Raw genomic sequence first — 15,724 nt, 5'->3', positions numbered from 1 at the left:
ACAATGGTTTTATCAAAGTCTGGATAAAATAGATAAAGAGAAAACAATTAGAAATTTTTCAGATTGAAAAAGAAATTATATTTACATTTAAAAGTCCCCCCTCATTGAAATTCTACTTTTGGACGAGATTTGTAAACCCACTAAAAACCAAATTATTTTTAGATCTAGGATGAAGCTCTAAACTGTCTTCACGTATTAAAAAAGGGTGCTTGTGCAGTTTACACTAAGTTAAAAAACGAAAAATAATAAAAAATATATATATTCTACGTACTCGTTATGGAATGATGTTCTCATAAAAAAATCACGTAATTTCATCAAATAGTTTTTATTTTATGCCGTAAAAACGATTTGGGAAATTCGGAATCTTCCTAAAAAAACTGCGATAATTAGTCAAGGGAGCGTAAAACAAAAACTATTTAATGAAATTACGTGATTTTGTTATGAGAACTTCATTCTATAACGAGTACGTAGATCTATAGAGTTTAGTTTTACTAATAGTTTAAAAGAAAACAATATTTATAATCGGTACAAGCAATTGAAAATTAACTTTTGAAAAAATATTCAAAGAATCGATTTTGGAATCGGAAATTATACACACATTTTTCCGATTCCGATGCCGATTCCCCGAAAATTACCGATTTAACCGATTCCGATTCATCGGCACAACACTAATTTACACTTAAGGATGTTGGCAACCTTCGAGTGTCTCTCCCGTAAGTATCTAACGTCTTTCTAAAAAGAATTCTAACTAGAATTATATCAGAGAAACAAATGCCAACAAAATTATCTGATTCATTCGAAATGAATAAATGACTGGTACTTAACAACAAATAAACAGCAGCAACAACTTAACTAATCTCCTTAATTTTCAAGGTCAAAATTAAAGGAAGGGTCAAATGGAACTGACGGACATTAATAAAGGAGACAATGTCTGCATTGTTTTTTTATAACTTACTGTTACAGTGGCTCAGTGGTTAATGGCACTGACTGACAATCTGAGTGTGTCAAGTTCAAATCCAGTTCGTTCTAAAGAAGTACTTTCACTTAAGGATGCTGACAATCTTCCAGTGTCTCTCCCATAAGTATCTAACGTCTTTCTAGAAAGAATTCCAACTAGAAAGATATCAGAGAAATGAACGCCAACAAAATCATCTGTTTCATTCAAAATGAATGAATGACTGGTGTTAAACAACAACAAATAAACAGCAGCAGCAATTTAACCAATTTCGTTAATTTTCAAGATCAAAATTAAAGAAAAGATCAACTGAAACTGACGGACATAACTAGAAATAAAGGAAACAATGTCTGCATTGTTTTTTTTTGATAACTTACTGTTTCTGGAAAGCTTCGAATATGATACATGAAACACAAGTGGGTGTTGCTCGTTTTGTTGCAACAATCAACAAATTGTGACGGACGGGAAAGTCTTCGAGTACTATCTGAAAACGGAGAGTAAAATAGTAAAAGCAACTTAAAATGCATATCATTCCTTCAAATTTCATAATACCTTTCTTTATTATTAGATCAAAGAAAAGTTTAATGTTTAGTTCCTTAAGACTTTTTAGTAAATTTTTTACTATCACATACATTGTAGTTTACCCTGTCAAAAATAATCAGATCCTACTTTTTAGGGGCGATTACATGTAAACAGCCTGGAAAAAAAAAAAAAAAAAAAAAAAAAATTTTTTTTTTTTAGATTTTAACATAAAATGAACACCCACTTCCTAGCCAATTAGTGATTAATGGAGATGTGTTGTGGTGTCGTATTTCTGATATTTTTATTAAATATAAACTTTATATGTATCTATGTACAAATAATAAACTTAAAAAAGAAAAAGAAAAAAAGAATAATTAACCTTTTTTCTGATAGGTCTAAAACTTTTGGTTATTTGAAGCCGCCATAAAAAAAAAGAAAAAAAAGAACTGCCATCTGTTAGCATAACACGAAAGCAATCGTTTGTTTTGGAAGTTAGAAGAGCATCGTCACCTTCTTGGTCTGTTTCTCCCTTTCAGCTCTGTTCAGACCTCCATCATTAGGGACACTCACTTCAACCAAGGTTAGAACTCTCTCCAACTTATTCCATATAACTATGTCAGGTTTGACAGCAGCATTTTCAAGTTGGTGGCTGTAGGGATTACATGGTCGTAACATATGGTATATAAGTAATTTCCAAACAATATTGTAATGTATGCTCCGTGAAAAAAATAAATTACCAACAGAGATGAGTTGGTCTTTGGAATTTTTGCAAACTATTCTACTACACTGTATATGCTCTGAAATCACAAAAGATATTCATTGAGCTTAGACATTTTGCCTTTATAAAAAAACAAAAAAAAACATTTTTTCTTTTTAAATCCATTACAATTGGTATATACTAATTGATTAACATTTCAAGTGAATTATTAATCTCTCATATATAATATATATATATATATATATATATATCAATCACTTTTCACATTTTCTATCACTTTTCCTAATTAAGCCGATGATGAAGGTTCTCATACTGGATTTCTCTCTTTACTATTAGGTCCCATTTGACTGGGGACAGACTTCTCTTTGGGCTACTGCACTGGCCGGAAAAAATAATTTTCACTATTTCAGCTGTTTTGAAAACTTTCCAATCAGATTATATGCATCGTCACGCTGAACTTATTTTGGAATCCATTATCTCTAAAGAACTATTTCGCATTTCGGATCAATTTGAGAGGATTTTCATGCAAGCTGAAATATTATATGCGGTTTATTTATATATATATATATATATATATATATATTTTACATATCCAACATTTTTTCACTTTATTTGACAATTTATAACTACAATAAATTGCGGTTTCACTTAATGCCTTAATTAGCATATACTAGCATTGCTACAAATATAATATGCTGATTTTTTATGTCCTCTGATGAGAATAAGAATAGCATTCTTTGAAACTCCGCGGAATAACGACTTTGTAAATTCTTTGCTGGAGCATTCAGTCGAACAATAAATTTTGATTATAAAGTTCAACTTACAGTTTTAATTTTCTTTCTCTTTATATATATATATATATACATATATATATATATATATGTGGATTAACGTGTGTGTGTGTGTGTATATATATATATATATATATATATATACATATATATATATATATATACACACACACACGTTAATCCATATATACAGATACATTTACATATATTCATAAATATGTAATTCGTTTTTTTATTTGTTTATTTTGAAATTGGAGATGCCATTTTTTTTCAGGTACTAGTGAGGGATGGGGCTTTGCCTAATCATAAAATTTAATTTGTCTAGACTTTGTATATATTATAGAGTCGTGATTTCAGAAGTAAAAAAAATCTTATTTGGGTGCCATCAGCTAGAATCGAAACCAAAACTGCAGCATTCAAAGCTGGTGACGTTACCACTGTACCAACATGACACGCATATGGACTAAATAAAAATTAAAAATAAACTAAGATGAATGTATAAACTGTATAACGATTTTTCTTTTTTTCAGTTTTGAACCCTAATCATTTGAGGCCATGAGTGCTGCTCTGCGACTTAGTTTTGGAAAAGATAGTTTGAAAATATGGAGACACAAATAGACACACATGGTGAGTTTTTGTAAATTAGATTTGAATATTTTTGACTATTTGATTCAGTTTTAAGTTTTTTTTTATCAATTTTGTGTTGTGTTAGTTTTAGGTTTAAACAATTTGTTAGAAAGTAGTTCACCAGGAAAGGTTCACGAAATAAAAAATCCAAAAATGAAGCCGCTTTCTTTACAAGGAGGAACGTATGATTTTTGTGTGTCCTATTCCAAGTCTTGACAATATTACTTCTTTTCTGTTCTTACTTTTTGGCATAATTTTATAGAGTTTGAGAAAATTGTTCCAGTAATTTTATTTTAGATGAAACAAACTATTTTATTAATAGCAACTAGCGGGACCCATGGAAATTCCACAGGGGACTCATATGAAATATAGTGATGTTGACATTCTGTAGATGTCAAGTGTAAATGGAGATGCTCTGATATTATTGTAGCTCTTTTGTTAAAACTGCAAAAGTATTTATCTAAGCTAACATGAACGCCCGGTAAAGCCTGATCGTAAAGTACGTTTAAATATGATATTTTAATTCTTGCAGATTTTGTATATATTATTATAGAGTTAATGTTCTATCGATTTTTATATATTATAAAGTTGCGATTTCAAAAATTAAAAAAAAAAAGATATATCTACAAGTACTTTAATGGTGAATATATGGGTGCATTAGCTGGAATCGAAACCTAAACCAGAACTTATGAAGAATTCTTGATAAAATTATTTATAAAAAAAATAAATAAATAAATAAAAAAAAAAAGAAAATAGATGATTTAAGTGCCATCAGCTATAGTCAAAACAGAAACCAAAACTTATGAAAAATTCTTGGTAAAATTATTTATGACAAGAAATAGAATATAATTAAACGACCCTGACGTAAGCGTGACACACCAAAGAACGAACACACACACACACACTATTGTATTAATATATAGATAATTCCTGAAACAATCTTTCACTTGGTGCTTGTATCACTAAGTGAAAGATTCTTATGGAATATTGAGAAAACCTGCCGCACTATAATAAGGACCTATACAAACTGAAGATTAATACGCGGCAATAAATTTGGACTTTCTCATTTACTACTAATAAAGTCAGTGGTCGACCTCAAGGAGGTAACATCGAATGACGTAAACAAAAGTTACGTAACACGTGCACAAGAAAAGCTAATGCAGACGTGCATTACTCACATAATTGTGCACCATAATGACGTAAACAAAAATACCTACAAATGTTACATAACAAGTACACAAAAAAGCTAACACACAAATATGCATTAACGACACAATTATGTTACATAATGACACATGTTACATAACATGTGCACCAAAAAGCTAATACACAAATATGCGTTAATGACATAATTATGTTACATAATGACAAACACATGTTACATAAGTACACAAAAAAGCTAATGCACAAATATGCATTAATGACACAATTATGTTACATAATGACAAACATGTTACATAACAAGTACACAAAAAAGCTAATACACAAATATGCACTAATGACAATTATGTTACATAACGACACATGTTACATAACATGTGCACAAAAAATCTAATACACAAATATGCTCTAATGACACAATTATGTTACATAATGCCGTAAACACATGTTACATAACAAGTGCACAAGAAAAGCTAATGCAGAAGTTTAATATGCAAACACCAACAAGCTCCTCCTGATGTCATGCTTCCTATCTTATTTTTTAGAACATGTGTCACGTATTAGAGACCCTACACCAGAAAATAGTGATTAAGTTATCTAGTGCAAATTCTGATGCGGTTCACTTGCATGCAGGTTATGATAACCTATATGCAAACAGAACTGCACCCAGAGATGGGTGACGTGAGGAAGCTGGGGGCAACAGGTCAAACTCCTTAGACAAAACAGAAGTCGAACAATATGAGGATATGATGTCACATTGTCGAGAGAGAGAAACAAAGGATTTTAAATTCAGTTTCTCCATTGGAGGCAATATGAACAAGAGGAGTTAAATAATGTAGAAATAATCTAATGTTACCTCAAGGCTCTGTCTGCACCTCTCAGTTCTCAAATTGGAAAGCTAAGTTAAGGAAATAATTTCTCTCCATAAGTCAATTCTCTCGGCCTAACGTTCACAGGAAACATGAGTTGGAACAATTACATTGAGAGCATTGCCAGAACTGCTGCGAAAAAGGTAGGTTCTCTCTACTGTGCTAGAAAGCTACTAATGCCCGAAAGTATCCTGTACCTCTATAAGGCCACCATTTGCCCATGTATTGAGTATTGTTGTCATATTTGGGCTGATGCATCTGCTACTAGTCTCTCGCTCCTAGACAAGGTTCAAAAGAGTCGCCAACCTGATAGGTCCTGAACTGTCATCCAAGCTTCAGCCTCTGTCCCATCAACTCAATGTAGCATCCCCCTGCCTGTTCTCCAAGTACTTTAACAGTGAATGTTCCGACGAGTTGCAAGCACTTGTACCCCCTCTACGTAAATACCCCCGACAAACAGTAAAATCCCACCCCTTCACAGTAGAGATCTCTAGATGTAAGAGAGCCTTCTACTCCAGTAGTTTCTTTCCCAGAACCACTAGACTTTGAAATTCCCTTCCAGGTTCCTACTTCCAGGCAGCCTGTAGCCGGTGTCGCTAATAGTAGCCCCCTACATCAAGGTGGCAATGAAAAAAAAAAATCAGCAATTGTCTCTTTGGTGCCTTTTATGCATGAGAAGTATATTCATCTAAGTTAAAAAGATGAGGCGATTGGTAACCACTAGACGACATGGCGAGCATGAAATGACGAGAAGTAACTGAAAAAAAAAAAAAAAGGCCCAGTATAAACACCCGCATCTGTCGAAAGAAAAATTTTATTTTTTATTTATTTATTTATTTATTTTAATCAGTAATGGAGAAGTTCAGGAATCTGCATGGAATTTCAAACAACCCTTTATTTAATCTACGAGGACCCTTGGCATAGTGGATAAAGTACTTGGTAAAATTTAGTTTTAAGTGTTGCATTCTTCTAGAGGTTGAATACTCAAAATCCTCAGTGTGTACAATACTCAAAATGCAACTGTGAATTACTGATAGAACGAGAGCATAGATTAAATAACGGGTTCCGTTCAACTTCGATGCAGATTTCCTGAGTTCAACAAAGATTCCCAAGTTCAGTAAGATACACCTCAACAAGGTCAAAAGGTTACATCGACCAAAAGATGAGAACAATAGCTTGAATAATCCAATTAAAAAAAAAAAAAAAAAAAAAAAAATTAATGGAAAAAGATCTCACTGTTTTTAAAGTTTGCAGAGCTGGTGTCCAGTTCTCTGATAATGTCAAGGGACATACAATGTCCAAGGGTGTTCTCCCTCATACTGACCCTAATACAGTTGTACCAATCATCCACACTGGTTACTCTGCAGCCACTGATACTGGTCACAGGGTCACCTACAGCAAGACCCCGGGGACCAGATACAGCTGAATTCTACATAACAGAAAAGAAATCATGGATAAAATTTAGAGAGAGAAAAAAAAAAAAAAAAAAAAAAAAGAAACCACTTGTTTCCATATTTCTCATAAAAAACATCAAGCAAAAATAATGCAAATAATAATTGCAGATCTGTAATTTGATTGGCCTTCCCTCTCGCACCGATGTGATGTTTCTATTCTTAGTCTTTTTTATAAATATTATTATGGCTTCAGAATGGTCCGATCTATTCCCTGCTTCCGTTGTTCCTGCTCGTTTGACTGATCTAGTGGTCTTCAATTGTTTTAATACATCACTGTAATACAGCTTCCTATTTCTGCAGCTTCTTTCCACGAATTGCAATGTTAAGGAATATCTTCCTGTTCAGTTTTCTTACCTACAGCCTTGGTCTTTTCAAGTCTAGGGTCAATAAGCATTTCCTGTCTTTGTGACGATCATCTTTTGTTCTAGTTAGTTTCTTACATCAAGTTACTTCATGCCTTGTCTCAAGCAATTTCCATAAAAAACAAAAAAAAGACAATGTGATAACGTTGTGGGGAATCATGGTAATAAGCACTCACAAATGCTGCGTGTGTCTACTATAGAGAAGCACTGGCACTGAAATCCTTCCAATAAAAGAATAATACATACATGAAAGTGCTCAAGGTGGCAATGTAAAAAAACAAATTTCTTTTTGTGCGACAGGCATCTTTTGTGTTTTTGACGTTGTCTTGTTCAAGTGAGTTTGTTGTCAGTTGGGAGAAGAAAAGCTGTTCTGGGTGAATAAGCGAACGAGTTATGAAAAAAAAAGAGACTTTTGTGCCAGCCAAGTACGAGAAAAAAAAGACATTGAGAGTTGGTGCGGCAAGTCACGAGTTGAGTTAGCGAGAACAAATTCTGGCCCATTCCCCTGTTGAGAAAACAAAATCATGTGTTCACAATTAAGAAAAATAGATTTTAGTAAAATTTTTTAGACACCTTATTAAATGCCTACAATCACGTTAACATATACCACGATAGGACAGGAAATTTAGTCTTAAAATTATTGCAGAAGGTCATATGACTGAACTATAAAAATACAAAGACGAATGCTTGTTAAAAAATTAAATTTTAATTGTGTTAAGAATTTTTATGACATTGGTTTTAAGCAATAGATAGTTTATTAGGAATTCCAGAGTGCATTTGTAAAGTTCCAATCAAAAATATTTTTTGTCGTATGCAAGGAATGTTTATGCAAGTCAATCATTAAAGCAAGACGCGTCAGTGGGTAATGTGAACTATATTTAGTTTTATGCAGAATGACCCCCCCCCAAATAAATGTATCCATAACAGTTACTCTTTAGTTGTTATTTTAATAATGAGGAAAATGTTATAACATGTGATGCCATCCTTTATTCAACCTGGGCAATGCCGATTAATCCTGCTATGCAGTTATCTGTCAAAGAAAAAAAATCATATTTGTAACGGGAACATCTATGACTATATATATATATATATATATATATATATATATATATATATATATATATATATGAAGAATAAAACATGTATAAATACATTTGAAGCCAAAACTGCAACGCAAAATTTTTTTATAAAATAAACAGATGTTTATTTTTAAAGAAATATATTTCGGAGTAAGACTCCTTTATCAATCTTTTTTTATTTCTCTTCTTCCTCGACATGATGTAGTGGAAGATAGTTCGATGAAGAGTCCACGTGATGTTGTTAACTGCGGGGTTTTTATGAAGCCGGATAGGTGACGCGTGGTCACGCATTTTGAAAATCTGGGTAGTTATTTTTGTGTGTATTCGTTATACATATATATATTTTTTACATAGGCATCATCACTTATCAAGGCCCAGAGGCCACTCGAGGATAAGAGTTAAGAGTGTACAGTAATCAATTGGACAATTAGTAATCGTTAGTAATGGAAATTCAGTAAATTATTAACTTAAGTTGAACGGCTCATCAAAAACTTGTTTACGTCAGACTTGAAGACAACCATATTGTAGAAAACAGGAAAATGGAAGACAATTCCATAGGCGTGCATTTCTAAGAAAGAAGCTTTGTTCATGGAATCTACGTTTAGGTTTAGGCACAGATAAAGATTGGAGGGAATTATTGACAGTGTTTTCAGCTAGCCAAGTGTTTCTTGTGAAAGTTTAGAAAGAGGTGAGCATAGATTGAATCTCAGTCGAGCACTTGCCATGAAAATAATGATAAAGCAAAGACAAACTCACAACATTTCTTCTGTGAGAAAGAGGTTGCAGGGAAGAGAAAAGGACATCTCCTACGAGGCTATGAAGTCTATTTTGAACTCTATCAAGGCAGGATAAGTCCTTTCTAGCAGCTCCTGCCCAGATGTGGCAACAGTACTCCATCCTTGGAAAAAAAACAACAACAAAATACTAAATATCTAGTATATCTATAAAAGTGAGAATGTGTGTGAGGTCACTTCTCAACCTATATACTCAACAAATTTTTGATCTACAGACTTGAAATTTAGTATATGATATTTAGACATGTGAAAAACTTTAATCCATTTTCATCCGGAAAATGTGGCTGCTAAAAATTGGTATGTGAGAGTCAACGGATTTTGATCTGTTTGTTAACAGTTTCATGAATGTGCATGTGTGAATAGTTCACATTAAATTACTTATGTTAATAAATAACTTGAAAACACCTTTTATAGATCGTGTCAGGCTGGCCTAATGGTTATCGTACTTGACTCACTGTCTTTAGGTTTTTGTTTCGATCTCAGCTCGAGTGTTTTTTTTTTAAATTACAAGAAGTGAACTGTTTAGAAAAAAAAAAACTTAATACTTGCATGTACATGTCTCAGTTTCTGTATTAAAATATAATATTTATGCATATTTTACGACTGGGCAACGCCAGGCGGCCTGCTAGTATTATATAAAAGGAACTTTGCATGCGTGTGAGTTCGTTCCCTATAGACTCAAAAACGGCTGGGCCTATTTTTATGAAATTTCACAGGAAGGTACTTTGTGCCTAGGAATGTTTTTAGATAGGTTTTGTATCATTAATCAAAATAATCCGATGAAAGGAACAGGTGATTTTGACCAAAGTTAACACCTTACGACATTACAATTACATTTGAGAAGTTTTATTACCACTCAAGCTGAAAGGCCTGACATAAAATTAACAGTAGTATCTTTGATATGACAGGGGCTCATTCGAAATGAATGTTTCTGTTTAGAGCACAATTAAAGCACGATACTTGACTTGCATTTTACATTTTAATTCAAGCCATTATATAGAAAAATAATTTTATAAAATCAACAGTAGGTTCTCTACAGTGCAATGTAGGTTACAATGTATTGTGGACTAAGTCACTGCAGGGAGGCATGTGAAGCTTCCTTCTAGTGCACCGCAAGCAAGCAATCAATTGATTTGATTGAAAAATGATTGATTTCATTGATTTCAGTGGCAATAAAAATATGGAAGTGTAAAACATTCGTTGATCATTATTCAATCTCGGGCAACGTCGGATCACCTCCCTGCTAGTACTAAATATATATATCTCTTGGTATCAAGCACTATCATTCAAGGAAAATAGAAAGTCAAGCTTGAGTTTACTTTCAAAGCAGGAAACATGATGCTGCGGAAAGTAAACTTTCTACTCTCCTTTATATATATATATATATATATATATATATATATATATATATATATATATATATATATATATAGTCTTTGAAGTTTTTAACCTTTAAAACTATACAAAAAATATTTTTTATCATTCGTTAGAAAACCATCTAGTCAGTAAGTCATTTAATCACCTGCAATCACTCCAACTCGCTCTCGAATTTACTATAATACCAATAATTTTATTTTTCAAGGGATCATCAGTTGTTTACCATGAAACATTGTTTCGGGGATTTAAAAACAAAATAGTATATTACATCATGGCTCCCCAATTTCACCACAGAACTTGGCCTTCGGTACAAGATCAAAGTGTAGTATCTGTTCTTCAGATGATGCACTTCTATTTCTTGTTCTCTTTCGGTGGAGGAGAAATCCTACACGACTGAGACAATTTTAATTTTTGTACCTTTTCTCCACGTTAAAAAACGACCCTGGTGTCTAACTCTGTCCCGTGGGGAGGCATAGTAAATAGGCACATCATGGCTCCCCAGCAGTGTTGATCAATATATATATATATCATAAATTAGTAATTTAAATTCTATGACGTGAAATGGTTAAATTTCAAATCTAGAATTTTTATTATATGCAAGAAAAAGAATACATTTCAATAAGTATATCTCTTTAACCTATAGGTTTTCGATGTCTATTCATCTTCTCAGAGGAGAAAATATTAGCAAATTACGATGGTTTATACGTAATTTGCAAAATACAATAAACATAGAAAATCATAATAAAAAGTTTTTAAAACAGAGTAAAGGAAATTATATATTTTTTCAAAGTGAAAAGAATGAATTTTGTATCCAAATTGTATGGTAAAATCCGAAGTGACAGTCTTAAGTAGCAGTGAGGTAAAGGAGTCCAATTCGTATTATATATATATATATATATATATAAAATATATTTTTTTGATTCATCCAGCCTTGACAGACGTGTTTCAAATATCATCTCTAGTACTTTTCTTTTAATGACTTGGAATTCCTTCCATTTGTGCTTTTTTCCAAGGAACTCTGCTTTTTGGATGATTTTGGACCATTTACCCAGTGGATTGAAATTTTAAATTCGACCATTTTGGATTTTACCATTTTTGGATTTTTACCCTTCACCGGACTATCCATTCATGTGAAATCTTTTTATTATTTTTCTTTTGCTTCCTGTTCCCCTTACCTCACCCTTTTTTTAACCAAGTAAGATCTTTGACGTACTTGTAGTTTCATTAAATACTTTTATATGCAAAATCCGATCCTGCATTTTGCTAATTCCTACCCTCTGATGAGAAGGAGAGTATTTCTTCGAAACTCCGCGGATTAAGGACTATCCACTTATCTTGTGCTTCCTTTTTTAAAATTAAATATGTTTTAACTCTTTTTCAAGATGTCTTTTAACATATTTTATTAATCATTTGAGGTTATATGTCTGTCCATCTGTCTCCATATTTTCAAACTATCAAACACTATCATATAAAGAAAATAGAAAGTCGAGCTTGAATTTATTTCAAAGCAAGAAATACAAGGCTGTGGAAAGTAAACAACGTCCACTTTCTACTCTCTTTAACCTTTTTTGTACCAATGTTCCTTAAATGGAACATAGTTTTCAACATACTATAGAAATTGTAATTTTGCTTTAAATTCAATTTTTATAAGTTATTTCTATTAAGTAGCTTCATTTTACTCCAGATTTATGAAAACTTTTATAAATTATTCTTATAGTGAAAATAAATGGAATTTAAAATAGAGCTATAATCACTGTTTTTCTGGATGAGAATTGGAAGGCCTGAAATAACCATAAAGCAACCTGAGAGAAGTTTTTGATCAAGAGGATATCCTTCAGCAGCAATCAAGGTTTGTATGTATGCTGTTAAAAATATAATACACCTAACAAAAAATTTAGATCTAGTATATTATACATGGAATTTTATTTTATAGCTTTATAAGAGATCACTTATTTTGCAAAGGAATAAATTGTCAGAATTTCAATGTCGTTCACCTGTAACCTCCCAATGTTCCTTAAATGGAACACACAATAAAATAAAAAATTGATATCGTATAAAGTTCACATTTTATATATAAAGTCATTAAGCTATGGTGAACTAATATTTTAAAAATGAACGAAATCGTAAAGCAAATGCTATGGTCGGTCCAATAAAGGTTAATCTATAATATAAAGCTGAACGTCTGTGTGTGTGTGTCTGGTCACGAATATGGTTGACTATTATAGAAAACTAATCAAATATAATGAGAGAAGATGTATCGAGACAAAGGAATGGGTATGTTTGACTGGCATAATGATGATTCATTAAAATTGTGGGGTCTGCATTCGTGCCTGGTCCAAAAAGTATGGAAATAAAAAAATTTAAAAATTAGGAATGGTATAATAAAATTGTGGGGTCTGCGTTCGTGCCTGGCCTCCATAGAATGGAAATAGGCACAAACTTTAATAAAGACTTCATATCTATCTGCGTAAGTATACTTTGATAATTATGTTTCAGTTTGAAGAAATATATTATAAAACAATTATGGGGGTGTTCGTTTGCGCCTGACCTCCATAAAATGGAAATATGTCACAAAGTTTAACAAAGTTTTTTAATATAGATCCACAGAATATTGTGGTAAGTGTTTCAGTGTGAACAGGTATGGTATAATAAATTATGGGGTTTATCTATTTTATTTTTACCTTCATCGTATTTTGCTTTGGTTTTGATACTCCCAAATTCGAAGCTATCTCTTTACAACCCTTCCTTTTCATAACCTATCATACTTTCATAAATCAGAGTCCATTTTCTGTAGGCTGTTTTTGAACTCGGTCAACGACAGATACTTTTGCTAGTTTTTATTTATATATATATATATATATATATATTACTGGTAGTTCAGCCCAGCATTGCCCGGGTGTTTAAAGGTGTATGCTGAGCAAAAAAAAAGGCGGTCAATTTTTAAAACTTTGACCCCTATTATGACCCCTTAACATTTATTGTTTTGGACTCAAATCAAGTTACTAAGTTAGATCAATGTCTAAGGAACCTATATCTAAAATTTCAAGTGTTTAGACCCAAAATAGTCAGGAGTTTGGTAGAGTTCTCAAAGGTCAAATCGTTGAACTTTGACCCCTTAACAGCCGAATTTCTGGCCGAAACGGATTACAAAGAGTTTCTCAAATCTCAGTACCCTGTATATCAAATTTTGAGTTTGTAGACTGAAAATTGACAGAGTTATTGCGTAGAGAAATGTAGACAGACAGACACTTTCACAGATATATAGATATACACACACGAGCAGACTATCCAGCATTGCCCGGTCTCCCTCCCCTCACTCTCCACATTAAAGAACGGCCTTGAGTTGAATTTGTTCAGTGAGGAAGCAAATAAATAACTAAATAGAAAAAAGGCTTTTTAATATGAATATCAATACAAAAAAAAAAAATTTATAGGAGTATAGATAACAAATGTATTTTACTGTCTGAAGAGTAGCTATTTTTGGAATATTTTTAAATGATATGTTTAAAATTTGTCCAAATAGTCATGGAACAATTGTAATCCATAAGGAAATAAACCATATGATTTTCTCATATAGTTTGTTATCTTGATTTTGCAAAAATATCATATATATATATATAGCAATATGAATATGTTGAATGTGAAAACTAGCGGCTACACATATGCAAATATGTTTCAGTAAATCTGTTACTGGATATCCCTTAAGAAAAAGATTGAGATATTCTTGGCCTGATGATGTGATTTTCCCTAGCAAGGTGGTCACTGAAACATATTTGCATATGTGTAGCCACTAGTCTTCGTATTCAACATTATATATATATATATATATATATATATGCATCCATTGATATACCATATCTTTGGCAATTTTTTAAGTTCCAAATCTCAGCGACGATTGGTCAAAATTTAACAAATGAAGGCTCGTTGGAAAGGTAATGACATGACTTGTGTAGTGCATTTCCTTCTGTGTTAGAGTTTTTTCTCCTTCATATTTTTTTTTTTTCAAAAATATTATATGGATGCTCGATTATATAAACCGATAATCATGAAGCTTAATTGAGTCAATTACAATTGATTTTAATTTTATTGGTATATGAACATTACTGAATTTTAATGTATTAAAATTTTGGTTAACAGATATTAAGATTATATATGAAAGGAATTAATTCTTCTTCTATTTAAAAGAGCAAAATTAGGTCAATTAGATTATCTATTTCTTTCCTTCATTCGGGTCTTGAAGAAAACGTCTCCATTTTGTATTAGTAAACAAATTTTTGCTTCCAAAGCTACGCCTATTTTTACGATTGAACAGGCTTTCATCTTGAATGAAATAAATAAATTAAACAGATTACTTTATTCTTATATTAATTCTAAGTCTACCTCTCTCTTCCAAATAAAGAGCTTCTTTCTTTGAACCGTGAAGCATTCTCTGGCCAACGTATTTCCCATAAGCAAATTGATTTGCTTATTCGCTCTAAATTTGTGTTTTAAAAATTGAGACTGTAGTGTTTAAGGGGTTAAATTTCTGTGTCTCCTCCCACATATTGAAAAGAAGAAACACTTGCAGCATTTGAAGTTTTATTTTCCCAACTTAAGTATCATAATCCTACCTCGCCTGATCATGTAACAACTGTTAAGGTTAGTCTAAAAGACTTGGCCTTTCGTTACTCCAATACAGTTATTGATTCAGGTGATTTTACTTGGTCCAACATGTATTTCAAAATCATCAAGTCATTGAAATCAAATAAAGATATTTATATATGTAAACTGGACAAAGGTGCTGGTGTCGTTATCCTGAATCGTGTAGATTATGTCCAAAAATATGTTAGTTATTTTGAATGATGTAGATAAGTTTGTTCGCATCAGCACTGCTGAAACATGCGACAACACTTATAAAAATGAAATTAAGATCCAGAAGATTTTATACTTTTATAAGAAAAGATACTTTCCCAAAGAGATCTGTGACAAAAATAGAATTTGATGAAAGAAAAGGATCGTAAAACACAAGCGAGTTC

At 32.1% G+C, this 15,724-nt stretch overlaps 1 protein-coding gene across 1 annotated transcript in view; it reads right to left on the bottom strand.

The window, feature by feature from the left end:
- The window catches only part of LOC145247494 (membrane-bound transcription factor site-2 protease-like), a 116,321-nt gene that overhangs the window by 19,819 nt on the left and 80,778 nt on the right, over positions 1–15,724 (bottom strand). The window contains exons 5-6 of the mRNA XM_080109307.1: positions 6,880–7,072; positions 1,333–1,439 (exon numbers count right to left, since the gene is read on the bottom strand). Coding sequence (XP_079965433.1) covers positions 1,333–1,439; positions 6,880–7,072 — 300 coding nt within the window. The remainder of the gene's footprint in view (positions 1–1,332; positions 1,440–6,879; positions 7,073–15,724) is intronic.

This window comes from Euprymna scolopes, chromosome 25, assembly GCF_053919585.1.
Source record: "Euprymna scolopes isolate OS-2025 chromosome 25, ASM5391958v1, whole genome shotgun sequence".
Taxonomy (NCBI): domain Eukaryota; kingdom Metazoa; phylum Mollusca; class Cephalopoda; order Sepiida; family Sepiolidae; genus Euprymna; species Euprymna scolopes.
The sequence above is the reverse complement of the archived record's forward strand: the minus strand, read 5'-3'. Positions and strand labels throughout refer to the sequence as shown.